We start from the raw sequence: 12,734 nt of genomic DNA, 5'->3' as shown, positions 1-12,734 counted from the left end.
TCTTGCCCACAAACACGAAGGCATTTAAAACATAAGCTGGAAAGGATCAATGATTGTAGCCCCTTCCTCTTGCAGCAGACTTAAGAGATTAAATCACTGGACATGGAGTTTCTAAAGGGCCTCCTGCCCATTCACAGGTCATAGCACCTGGTATAAGGTAGTCATACAATGCCATTTAGGACCAGATGAGATTACTGACAAGCCCCTGTTATCCAGCTGTAGTTCGATGTATCCATTCCCTCAGCATCTTAGGATGGAAGCTACCTGTGCTTACACCTCTTATGTTGAACATCATTGTTCTCATGGCAAGTTAAAGCTAAACAATATTTTAAAGCTATCAGGGGCATGGATTAAAAAGCTCCTAGCTCTTATGATTATAAACAGAGAACTTCCTACTATGCTGTACTTTCCATCTAACAGCATAGTTATATTTAGTTTATGGCAAATGAAAGAAACTGTGCATTACAGCAGAAATACTTTCCTTCACTACTTCTAAATGCAGCCTAGAAAAAAAAAAGGGTAGAAAAAAAAAAAGGGGGTAGAGGACTCCACTAGTTGAGCAATGTCACACTTTCTCAGCAATAGCTCATGCAGCCTGCTGTATGCAATAAAAACAAAACAAAGCAGCAAGGGCACCTGCATGATTAATTTAGTATTGGAAAGAAGGTGACAGAAGTGGTCAAAGAAAAAAAAAAAAAAAGAGAGAGAGATAACGACCTAGCTCAGATATTGGTGAAAAATCAAAAGCTCAAGTCCCTCATTATTTTGGTTGGAAATTCTTGTTGTTGTTGTACCATTCACTGATAAGGACAAGATTGATAAAGAGCATGCATGCCATGCCCTTGTGAAGAACCTGCTGTGTTTTGACACCACACAGTGCTTTTCCCAGAAGTGCCACCCAAGCATTATTAAATGCACCATAAGGAGCTACTCTTCAGCTAATGCTTTCATAGTATTATTTCATTTTGACAAATAAGATTTTTCACGCTTTGGTAACACAGTGGCTAAATGCCCAAGCTGTATTTATATATATATATATATTTTTACTTAAAACAGATAGGAGAAAGAATGTATTTTACCTAATGCTAGAATAGTCATAAAAATAGTAAGGAAAGATAAGAAAGGAATAAAAACAACCACTTACTTACATAAAGGACTTTCTTACCTCAGTTGTAAAAGCCAGTAGCCTAGACTATCATTCTATTTAGATTTTGCTCAGAATAAAACATGCTACTCTCAGCATAAGTTAAGACCTTTTCAGGCTACTTTTAATCCTCCTCAGCTGCCCCAGCCTGCAGGGGACCCTTTTGTCAGCTGGGAGGTGTTGGGGTGTGATGAACCACACCTTCATCTTTAGTCCTGTTGCTAGCACTTTGCCTGGAACCTGTGGATCAGCTGAAAGTTTGTATTTTTTATTTCTTAGCGCTTGATCTTCTGGCTCTACTGAGACGGGTGTGATTTAAGAGCCTATAATATATTAGGCAATTGGTGACAGTGCTGTGCGTTTAAAAGAAAATTGCTGTAATGGAAGCATACTGCTAAGTAGAATGATACTCATGATATCAAAGGAACAATAGTGGATTAAGTACTGCAGGACCAACTGCTGTGTGGTTTTTATTACTTTGAGCTGATCAAACTTTTTTGCTTGTGGGGAAAAGCTCTGTATTAAAAAGGCTGTTTTCTCCTGGTGTTCTTGCCTACTGGAAGACAAGAAGGGTGATTTCAGCTAAAATAGCTATTTGCTGTCACTCTGTATGAAAATACATCACACCTCGTGTCATTTGGAACCCTGGGCTTTGCATGAAACTGCTGAATGTGGGCTTTAGAGCCCCATGAGAAATGACCAAATGCTGGTCTGTGGTGAACTGGAGGCTTTCCAAAGTCGCAAATAGATGACAAAGGAATGCTGTAATTAGCAAGTCTGATGCTAGCGCTTCTGTCAAGATGTTGAGGGAAGAATCAAGCTCAGATTACCCAGGGTATAGGATGGCATCACGCAAACTGTGTCTTCTGGGAGGTGTCATATGGTTCAGGTGACCAGGACACTCATGTAAAAATACAGACAGGAGGACAACATTCATCTGAGCACAGCTTACCACAGTTTTCTGCACATGCGCATTTGGGTGTAAGCTCCCTGCCAAATAAAAAGTACAGTAAGGGGGTGGAATCTGAAGTTTGGGAGGCTGCTAGTGGGAGCAGAAATCGCAAGAGAGGTTGTGAAAAGTGCCAATAGTAAATTGTTTTCTGTACCACGTATGCAGGACAGGTGCTCCCAGTACAGTTCTTCCTCCTATATCATTATAGCCAGAAACTTTTGTACATCTGCCTGAAGCTTTATGGTTTTCTTTTAATAAATAAAATGAAATATAAGAGGAAAAGGGGAAACAGGCCCCTAGGGGATTCATACAAATCAGAAACAGAACTAAATATCTCCAAATTTGCTTATAAGTAAGAATTATAGCACTTTTGGAGCCTTTCATCTTAGGATACTCATGTGCTAATTGGGCTAGCATCTCTCTTGTATGTCTGATACTGCACAACATATCTACAAACCTTTTGATCTTATTCTGCATAATCATGGCATATCCTTGCTGGGATTTACTGGGTGAGGTCTGGGGTTTGTAGTTCATTCCTCCCCTCTCCAAACAGTGCCCAGGTAATGGCCATGATCCCAAATTATGTGATGCAGTAAGGGATTCCCCTCTTTGGTCTGCATGGAAATTCAAGTACGTGCTGAATCCATTCCTGGGACAGTGTCCTGTGCAACTGACAGATGTATGGGGACTTTCCTGCAGATATCCTCCCCCAAAATGCATTCCTACAAGTGAGCTGCAGAAAACTATAGAAATATGTTGTAAAGAACTAACCTGCTGTGGTGAAGAGAATAGTAGGATGACAAAATATGTTTTCAATCCTTACCATCTATAGTTTTGTTTGCTTAAGAAATCTGGTTCCCCAAATTAAGAACTATTTTCTTACTGTGTGTTAAATCATTGCAATATTTGAAATTTGTGTCAATGTTCTGCTTTGAAATATTGACCATCTGGCAGCTCTTTGTGCCTAGCTCAGGACAATCATCAAACACAGGAATGTCCTGAGATGGTGTATTGCATGGCTCTTCTGCATTGATATTATTGCAACCACAGCACTTTACACACAACCTTCACAATCATTTCTTAAACCTCTCTCCTAGATATGTTGTTTATTTACAGTGCTATACTTCATTTCTCTTGTATTCTTTCACAAAAGATGCTGTAAAGTTTAACATGGGAGACAATAGCAAAAGCATGTAGATGATGGTAAGAAGAGAGATGAAGTGTGTCAGGTTTACTCATATGGCCTTTAGAGAGATGACAGCTAAGTGAGGCAGGCAGTATGCTCATTTAGCTTACCCGTCTCTTGAAGCAAAGAATTCTACCAGAAAGGGCTTTGTCTTCGTATGAATTAAGAGCATTTAATGTCATTATGTTTTAACTTAAATCAGTGTTTGATATTTTCACATAGAAATAGTAAGAAAGAAAAAAAAAGACAAGAATTTCAATTATTATATGCTAAAAGTGCTTGCATTTTTATCCTAATAAAAGTGAACAATCTTGAATACGCTGATTAGCATCAGACTGTGTCCTAATCTTCTTCATTAAGATCCGTACCAACCATATTATACATGTTTGAATAAGAAAGAACTGTAGTTATAATAAAGAATTTCTTTGAAAACAAATTTTGATCAAGGGAAAAGAAGAGACACGAACGTTCTTTATCTATTCTTCTTTTCCTGTATCCTCTGCAGTTAAGCAGATCTATACTCTGAATGCACATGCTGCATTTCTTTCAAGGATTAAAAGGTGTTACACAAGCAATGATTCATAAAGATTCACAACCCTTGGTGAGTTGGGTAAATATTTATTCAAATGTCATATAGACTGACAAACTGAGTCACAGAGAAGTGATGTTTGACAAAAAATCCACTAATTTTGGATGAATCAATTTTTTTGTCCTATCCAGTTGAAACGCTTGCAACTTCCATTTTTTTTCACATGTGTTGAACATGTTTATGGACCCAGAGAAGTCAATGAAGGCTGGATTACAAGAGTAAGCAAGTGGAGTGACCCAAATAACTGTTCATGATTCAGAATTTTAACTTAAAATCCTTTGCTTATGGTTGCACAGCTATTCTTCCAGATAAAGCAAATCTATTGCATGAGCAAGAGCTAATGAGACCTTCTGAGATGATGCCTGGAAGGGGCTGAAAGTATAGAGTCGCAGCCCATGGAACAGATTGCAGTATTTTCTTCAGTCCTGTTGAAGAACTGAGGATTTGACTTAGGGAATTGCAAAAAACTTGAGAAATCTTAATATTATTTAGTTATGTGTAAACAACACTATGCATTTAAAAATTAGCTTTGCAGATTGTGTCTGGACTGCAAGCACTGTGTCCTTAAAAATGCATTGACTGCTGAAATAGGCGTATTCACTGCCTGATATTCTGTGATTGTCTTTATCTTACATTTATACCCTGAAGGATAACCGTAAGAATAGTGGTCTCCAGGTATGCAAGAAAGCAGACTGCCTACCTAGTATAGATATATATCAGGGAGGATCCCTGTGTAGAGTTGTTTTCTGAGCACCTACTAAATCCTAATTGCTTGTGACAGAACTGGGTTTTGCCAGGTTAGTGTAAGATTTTGACTGTAGGGCTAGAAGAGAATAATACAATTCAACTAGTAATTCCAGAAAATAATGCTTCCTGTCTCATTATAGGGAACAGGTGTAAAGAGCAAGAAGAGAATGTAAAGTATGTGCAGGCTTTGAAGAAGAGACGATCATTTTCAGCCTTTGTGCTTTGAATCTAACATGACTTTCAAGGCTAAACTAAAAGATGTGTTGGTGTGTTCAATAATTTGGAGGGAGATTGATATTTTGTATGTTTCTTTCAGTAAATTATTCTTATTATTATTATTCATATTATATATATTATTCATATTATTCTTCTACACATTCTGACACCCTAGAAATTATACTAGACTAGCACAAGATAATCTTCCCCAGACTTTGCCTGAATTGCAAAGAAAAAGTCATCTGGGCAATGAAAGCAGCACTCCTTGTTCAGCAGAGCCAACAGAGGACTCCGTTATTTTTTTTGGAGAAGTGGTTCTGAAAGTGATTTATGGATGTAATCATCTCCAAGCCTAAAGTAGATGGTCCATGGACATGTCATGTAGTACTGCAATTGTATTTTCAAATTAAAATATGATGATAAAGGTGTGTAGTGCCTGATGAGAAACTGGTAGTGGCTCATTGCTTCAAAGTGCACAAGGACTGCTGTTCTGGAGCATTGGGAATGCCAGTAGTATTCTTACAGCAGAGGAGTCAAGGCTCTGGAAATGTTTAAAATTCTAAGTCTCCAAGATTGCTTATGGTCAGAGAAAACTCAGAAGATTAAAACTGAGGGCAAAATAATTGCCTACAGTGTGTGATTTGCTTAGTATCAGTGCATGTAGGATTTCAGAGGCAGGGTACCATTCGCTGAGAGGTTTTATGTAAGCAGAAAAAGCTGGCAGGAGACAGCATATCAGGAGCTGCACTGGGAGCTTTTAGTTGATCTTCATGGATATTATGCTTTCCACTAATTGTGTCTAGGGAATTTACATCTCTTAGAATCTTCCTTAAATCAAATGAGGAAACCCTCTGTCAACATTTGTGTGCATATGTCAGGAACCTTGCAAGAGCTGGAGCTCTGTACTGGCAGTATTGATACTGAAAGGTCTTTAGACCTGTGGCATGCACATTGGAATTACAGTTGTTTCTGTCTTATGCCTTAAAGTTTAGAAGAATTTTCTGAGGTCTTTCCAGGAGAGGATCAAATATTTACTGTTCATTGAAGTCTCCAGAATTGTGCTCCCTGTTCTAGTGACATATCAATGATGATCCAGCAATGCAGGCACACCTTTGTAGTGTATCACAATCACTCAGGTTGGAAAAGACCTCCAAGATCATCTAGTCCAACCTATAATCTAGTACTGACAAGTCCACCACTAAACCATGCTACTAAGTTCTACATCTACATGTTTCTTGAAGACCTCCAGGAATGGGGACTCAGTATCTGGCTATGGAAGTTAAAATTTTCTCCCTGCCAAGTCTGATAACACATTTACATTGCATTAATGCAATCTCAATGTGTAGCAGAAGTGCTTGGTTTAGTTAACCTCTGCCCAATCCTAAACATTCATTGAGCTTTTACGTTCCCTGGCTGATGAGGTCTGTAGCTGTTCCAACGCAGCGCTGAGATCTGCCTGCTCAGAAACTCAGAGAAAGTTGCATCACTGTGTCAAAGAAACTTGCTGCACAGGAGGATGGTACCTCACAATGATGGAATTGAACATACCAATAATTTTGTGTTTATGACACAAATCATACAATGTTATTATGAGATTTATGCTATGTAATGTATTTCTAAAAGTTCTGATACCCTGAGTCTAAAGATTTCAGGAAAAAATCAGCTTATATTAAAGGAAAGGGAAAACAAGTATTCAAGCACATATTATTTAATGTTCTGATTCTATTGAGAATAACATATTTTTGTTTGCTAGTATTTGAAAATCAAGATAAATCCTGCCTTCACTGTAATAACTGGCACAACCCCCATTGATTTTACCAGGGCCTAGATTTCTCCCTGTCTCTGTTCTTGGTCTTATGCAATCGCTAAAAGATTCTGAAAGTTATTTGGGGGTTGCTTTTCTTTGTTTAGAAAGAAATATGCAATCTAGCATTGAACAGCACAAATACAGAATCAAAATGACATGCAGCACAGAGCCAGCCTTGCTATCTTCCTGAAAAATATAAGCCTTTGGCATTGCAGAGGTTTGTTATGGAGAATTTTACTATTGTAAGCGGCAGCAGTAGCACATTTTGAATTTAGGTCAACAGACATTTGTCAAAGTCCCTCACTATTACATGAATGCTATCCTAAAACAATCCATCTGTGTCTCATCACTTACTATGGTACTCCTTTACAGTACCATACAGTACCCACTCTCGGGTGATTTTGAGCTAAGAGGTTTCTTATTTCTGTAACAAAATGTTATTCTGGAACATATCCTATTTGTCATGATTCTTAAACTGCAGCTTCTTAAATCAAGAGATTTGATACAACAAATCCTGCTACCTTCCTGTGACATTCTTTTAATTGGCTTTGAAAATGATGGAAATCCATTGTGATCACATTAGGCTAAAGCATGGCTTGGATTGCAGCAGTATCAAAGGGAGTGAGATTGTCTTTCCATAACCTGTGTTTTGTTGAAGGAAACAGAAGTGTTCTTATCTGTTTGCTTACTATCATATGAAGTGGATGGGGAATTAGAGAGAATAGGCAAATATGTCAAAGGTGAAACAGCTAACAGCATAGTGAATATTGTAATTTGCTCCTGGAATAAATCATAAGCATTTTATTCCTCACCTACAAGTAAGCAGGTACATTCTGCTTCAGAAGATGTTTCCTGATTATCAGTTATAAAAAATAAAATAAAATGAGACAAAGCCAAGTCTTTCTAACAGAGATTTTTTCGTTTAAGAAAAATATGAAATTAATTTGTTAATTAATTCCAAACTAGAATATGTAGTGAATTTTCAAAGCAAAATATTATTCTAAAACTGGATTTTTTTAAAAGAAAAAATGAGATTTCTCCCAAAGTGCTTTTTATCAGTGATTATATTAACATGAAATGCAAATGTGTTTGAATCCCTTCTTCTGTAAGCTATTTTGTGGGTTAGTCAGTGATGATATTGTTAACCATATGGAGATGTATTTTTACTTGTGGTCAATAAGCACGGTGTTATCTGTGGGAGGAATCTGTGCCCATGTTAGCTGGCATTAGAAGGGACTGCACAGCACTTCAGGGCTTAAATTGTAAAGGAAATGGTGGTTCTGATTTGACCAAAATAAGCTTATATTAAGAAAAAAACAAACAAGCAAAACAACAACAACAACAAAAAAACCACATGGCCATTTCTTAACTGTATTACTTTTAACTGGTGGAATTTTCTTATGTGCAAATGCTGTTTATAGAAGTTATATTGATATGCAAATTGATACATTTACAATGGAAAAACTGAAAGATTATTCCAATATGCATGCCGAATTCTTCACTACTGTTAATCATAAGGGGATATTTCAAGAAAAAAATTACACTATATGTCTCTTCTCCCCCAGAAAGCAATCCTGAAGAGAATGAAGCTGAATAAACCCAAACGATGGCTGGAGAACATAGGATTAGGCAGCTGCCAGAATCTCTTGGTTTGTGCTCTGAAATGTAACATCCCACTAAGTCTATGTTCTATTTCTTACCTACCAGCAGTGAGTCCCAGTGGAATAAAATACACATAGACAGCCAAGTACAAGAACTGAGAGCCCACACAGTCAGGGCTTTGAATTGGAATGTGGGCACTTGAGAGAAACAACCTTTGGGCAGGTATTTTCCACTTGTCAGTACAAATGGTAATGAAGTACAAACTGAATTCATTAAAATCATCCTTTCAGTGGTTTTTGGGTTGCATAGTTTCCAGGGCTGAGAGCCTCACAGAATATCCTTATAGAGACAGCAGCTGCTGGCACTGCGTGGTTGTTCTTTCCTCTGTTCATTCTGGCTTATAAAAAGACCAGACAATGCTAATATTTAGTGTCTGCAAGGGTTAACAAGCTCCCCACCATACTCTCATTAGGTAGACGTTTCATATCCATGCTGTATGTGTGAGAAAACTTAAGCATAAGATTTTTGCTATCACAATATCTTGTGAGGGTACACGTGGCCTGTGTGGGTCAAAGATGGAGAGTGATGTAGGGCCACGGACTGTGGTGGAAGGAAAGAAGTGTGGTGCCCTTTCTGACCAAATACTGTCTTCATGGGCTAGCAGATGTGCCCCATCAGCTTCATATCCTCGGTGTGCTTGTACTATGGGATAGCTTTGTCTGCAGCACAGGTCATGGTATATACCCCAAGCAAAACATACCTTTTTTCCTGGGTAAGCACAGCCCTACCGAACTATATGGGGAGAGTTTTTCTGAGTGTGGATCTGGGACAAAGTCATGGAGCTGGCTTCTGACTGCAGGTCTACAAGGCTCATTGGCTGCCTTGCATACCACCCACCTGGGAATCCCACATCAAATTGATCTTGAAAAAGGTTAAATACCCACAGAGGAGGTTGAGAGAGAGAAAAGAAACCAGCCTGGTAGTTAAATAGAGAAAAAAAAAATATGCAGTTTTTAGATAATAAGCTATAGTGAGAATAGAATGCTAATAGAAAAAAAAGTAGGTAATGCTGAACTTCAGTGTTTTGGAGAAAAAAGGGGAAAGAGGTCATATTGTGGTGGTGGTGTAGCATGAGGCTAGATTAGTTGATGATGGCAGAGAAAAATGAAGGGAACAGAAAATTTAGGCATTTTCTCTCTGACTCGGGATGACTTTAAGGCACAGTGAGCTGTGCAGATACTTCCTTCAGCAAGGCACAGGTTGCTCAGCAGTGCAGATTTACTGAGCAGGCTTAGTGGGTTTACTCATGAGCAGAGAAGTGGTGTGGGGAAATACAAACATTGGCTTAGTCTACATGTGGCCTTAGCTTTACTGGGGTGTTTTTGCTTTCCTCTGCCTCCAGCGCAGAGCTTGCTAAAGGTCATTTGATCAGCGCTGTCTGCAGCGGTGGCCTCTGTGGGCACTGACATTACAGTTCTGGGTGATAGCTCTGTGCCAGGTTTTGGGGTTCCAGCTGTGGGTAGGGTATGCTGGATGGGTCTGCTCTGGTTTTTGTGTGTAACACTGTGTTTTGTGAAACAGAGTCCAGCATGAGGCCGAATGCTGCTGCTCCACTGGGGATGAGGGTTCAAATGTTGCTGTGCTTCTGCTGCCGTTTCAGAGTTAGAATTCATACACAGGAAGGAATTTATACACTGGAAGGAGAATGACGACGATCTTGTGCACTTCAGTGACGAAAAAGAACCGTGAATCTTTGACAGGAGACAGAAGGAGAGGGCCACGGCCACTCCCCTCCCTCCGCACACCGCCCAGCCTCCTGGTCCCCGACCACCGTGACACAGCCTTAGCCCACGCCAGCGCTCGGGAAAACCCATCAGGGAGCCCCGAGCACCACCGTTTAAGGGTTTCTTTTTTCACCCAGCAGTGTTTTTGCCCAGGGAAGGGCTCCCTCAGGCTTCGCCAGCCGGCGGGCACCCGTCCTGCTGGGCGGGCTCAGGGCGGGGCGCCGCCATGTCGGCGGGCGGAGCGGCGGGGCTGCCTGCCCCAAGATGGCGGCCGCCAGCCAGGTACCGCGCGGCGCCGGCTGGGGGAGAGGGGTGCAGCTCCCCAACGGAAAGGGGGGGCGGAAAAGCGTGCGCAGATCCTTGTTGTCATTACTTTTACTATTTTAAAAAATAGCTACTATTTTACTATTTTTCACACGTCCCCAGAGCCTGCAGATTTGAGGGAAATGGGTGGGAGGTTTAGGTGCTGGCTTTCAGTGGTGAAAAAGCGGTGGGGATACCGACGGGGATGCGCTGGCGCTTTCAGGTGTTTAGGGGCGATGCTGGAACATCCAGGTTTCCCCATGAATTGAATTTCATTTCCCCGTTCTTGAATTTTATTTCTTCCACGAGTTTTGATGTGTGTATATACGCAGTGTCTGCCTACATTCGTGTTTCGGTTTCCGGGGAACAAACCCGACCCCAAACCACTAATAAGCTGCCGAACTTGATAAGTGGGCGCAGCGCTCCCCCCGCTGGCAGCAGCCGCTCAGCTCCGCACACAGCAGCGGCCCCCGGGTGGCTGCTAAACTTTAAATTAACCCCAGTTGTAATGTCAGACCGGTTACTGATGCTGTAACCTGAGCTAGAATTGCGGGGGAGGTTGTTTCGGTGTATTTGCTCCATGCTTTTTTGTTTTTCTACCCTTATAGTCATGTTGGGCTTTGTAAAGTGGGTCTGAGAAGCCACCAAATACAGGTATATACTTGCATACAATTACATACAACTGAGCATGGTTCCTTAAGTCTGGAATTATGTCAGACTGTGGGGTTTTCTGGCTGCAGAACTGACTTCATGTAACTGACAAGGCAGAGAATTCAGGCTCAGTTCAGACACAGATGGAGAGAGTGTTGTGCTGTCCCATTGAAGGCAGGTGGTGCTGTCTGAGATGTCTTCAGGGGTTGGAGACATCTGGGTGATGTTGACAAGCATTACACAGCATCTGGGGAAAGTCTGCAGCTTTTTGAGCAACAGCTGTGAGGCCAGGCAGCATGGGTTGGGGCTTCTCCACCAGCTCTTTTGTTTAGGCTTCTGAGTTGTACCTTGCTTGGCCCTTGTATTGCTTAGTTCAGAGGTAGTGAAAGGATATAAAGTTGTCTTTCAGCTACGGTTTCTGTGCTAGCTTGTTAGGTATTGAGCCGTGACTTATTAGCTTTTGCTTGGAGGATGTGGGAATTTGTAAGGACCTTTTGTCTGAGGCCTGACTAAACTCAGAGTGGCTTTCCCCTGGGATTGGATGGAGTCGCACAGTGTACGGAAGTGTAGATACTTTGTAAGAGGCCTGATCTGTTCAATTCCACATCCTTTTTTTCCATCTGGGTCTCTTATATAGAGGCTTCCCAGTAGTAATCTGTGTGGTCTGGGCAAAGTAGCTACATGCTTTTCCTTCTCAACCGGATTTGCATGGTTCCACAAAGTAAACCACCCTATGTTGTTGCTGTTTCTGTAACCCTATCCCATCAAATAAAAGATGTCTCTATTATACTTTTAAAGTAACTTGAGGCTGCTTATCCCCACTGCCGAGAAGATGAGAACCTGCACATAGGCAGTCAGTGAAGTTACTGGCCTCCTTTCACCCAAGTGTGGCAAGGAAGGCTAGCAGGCCAAGCCATTTGGACCAAATATGTCAATTGGGCATCCTGTTCAGGGATGAGCTTGCTGAACAAGCCTGCAAATTGGATGAATCCTGGTAAGGGTGTTTGCTAACAAATTCAAAATGAAGAACAATCTTTTAGAAGGATTGGTGTATATATATAACCAGCTGAGATTTTCAGCCTCTACTCTTTATGTTTCTGAAATCATAGGAAATTATGATTTCAGTAGTCTCCTTTTTCAGAAACTGTTCCCTGTTGCAGCTTATCACTAGGAATATTTTCATACGCTATTTGTACATTGCATGTTAGCATAGTTATGCTTGATTTAGCTCTGAGTAGGAAACTCTAAGAACTGGCAAAAGTCTCGTGGTGGTAGGATGGATCATGGTGCTTATTAATTGATTAGTTTCTTTGTCATGCTCAGGAGTATGTTTAAATTTTATGTGGTCAGGATCTCTGTAAAAATTCAGTAATTCTATTTGGCCAGGAAGTCAGGGTTCAGACTGTTATGGCCATGCACGTACCATCTCAGAGTTGATAGTGGGAATGTGACACGGTTTCAGGATAGAACTGTTAGAGCCTGCTATGCCAGTAACCTTCTAGGTTTGACAGAAATTGTTGTTAATTTCTTTGCGTGCTGTTTTAATTTATTCGAGACTGCTGTAAAATTGGGTTTGGAAGTGGAAGAAGAAAGGTAGGAGAAAACCAACAAAAGGTGAGGAGAGGCAAAAGACTGAATCTTCAGCAGTGTTTATTCTGCTCCTTTTTGGAATCTGTTATTACCTGCTGCTGCTCTCATCATTCTGATTCCCTTTAAAGAATATTTCTTTCAGTGCAGGCAATAGTTGTGCGTT

At 40.6% G+C, this 12,734-nt stretch overlaps 2 protein-coding genes across 9 annotated transcripts in view; one reads left to right on the top strand and one right to left on the bottom strand.

Moving 5' to 3' along the window:
* Positions 1–1,273, bottom strand: part of ELMOD1 (ELMO domain containing 1) — a 42,975-nt gene extending 41,702 nt beyond the window's left edge. For both annotated transcript variants that reach the window (XM_084507048.1, XM_084507052.1), the window contains exon 1: positions 1,166–1,273. The gene's annotated coding sequence lies outside the window, so the exon portion shown is untranslated. The remainder of the gene's footprint in view (positions 1–1,165) is intronic.
* A 66-nt stretch (positions 1,274–1,339) lies between these two features.
* Positions 1,340–12,734, top strand: part of ALKBH8 (alkB homolog 8, tRNA methyltransferase) — a 57,925-nt gene continuing 46,530 nt past the window's right edge. For 2 of the 7 annotated variants that reach the window (XM_084507045.1, XM_084507041.1), the window contains exon 1: positions 1,340–1,401. Coding sequence is in view for 2 of the 7 variants with exons in the window: in XM_084507044.1 (XP_084363170.1) it covers positions 10,292–10,309 (18 nt within the window). In the remaining 5 variants the exon portion in view is untranslated. Of the gene's footprint in view, positions 1,402–10,191; positions 10,310–10,398; positions 10,583–10,774; positions 10,985–11,779; positions 11,976–12,734 lie in introns of those variants that run through there. The other 5 variants (XM_084507044.1, XM_084507038.1, XM_084507043.1 and 2 more) reach the window with 4 other exon arrangements.

This window comes from Aythya ferina (genome assembly GCF_964211825.1).
Source record: "Aythya ferina genome assembly, chromosome: 1".
In the NCBI taxonomy this organism is placed as follows: domain Eukaryota; kingdom Metazoa; phylum Chordata; class Aves; order Anseriformes; family Anatidae; genus Aythya; species Aythya ferina.
Note: the sequence above shows the minus strand (reverse complement) of the source record. Positions and strands in the feature narration are given on the sequence as shown.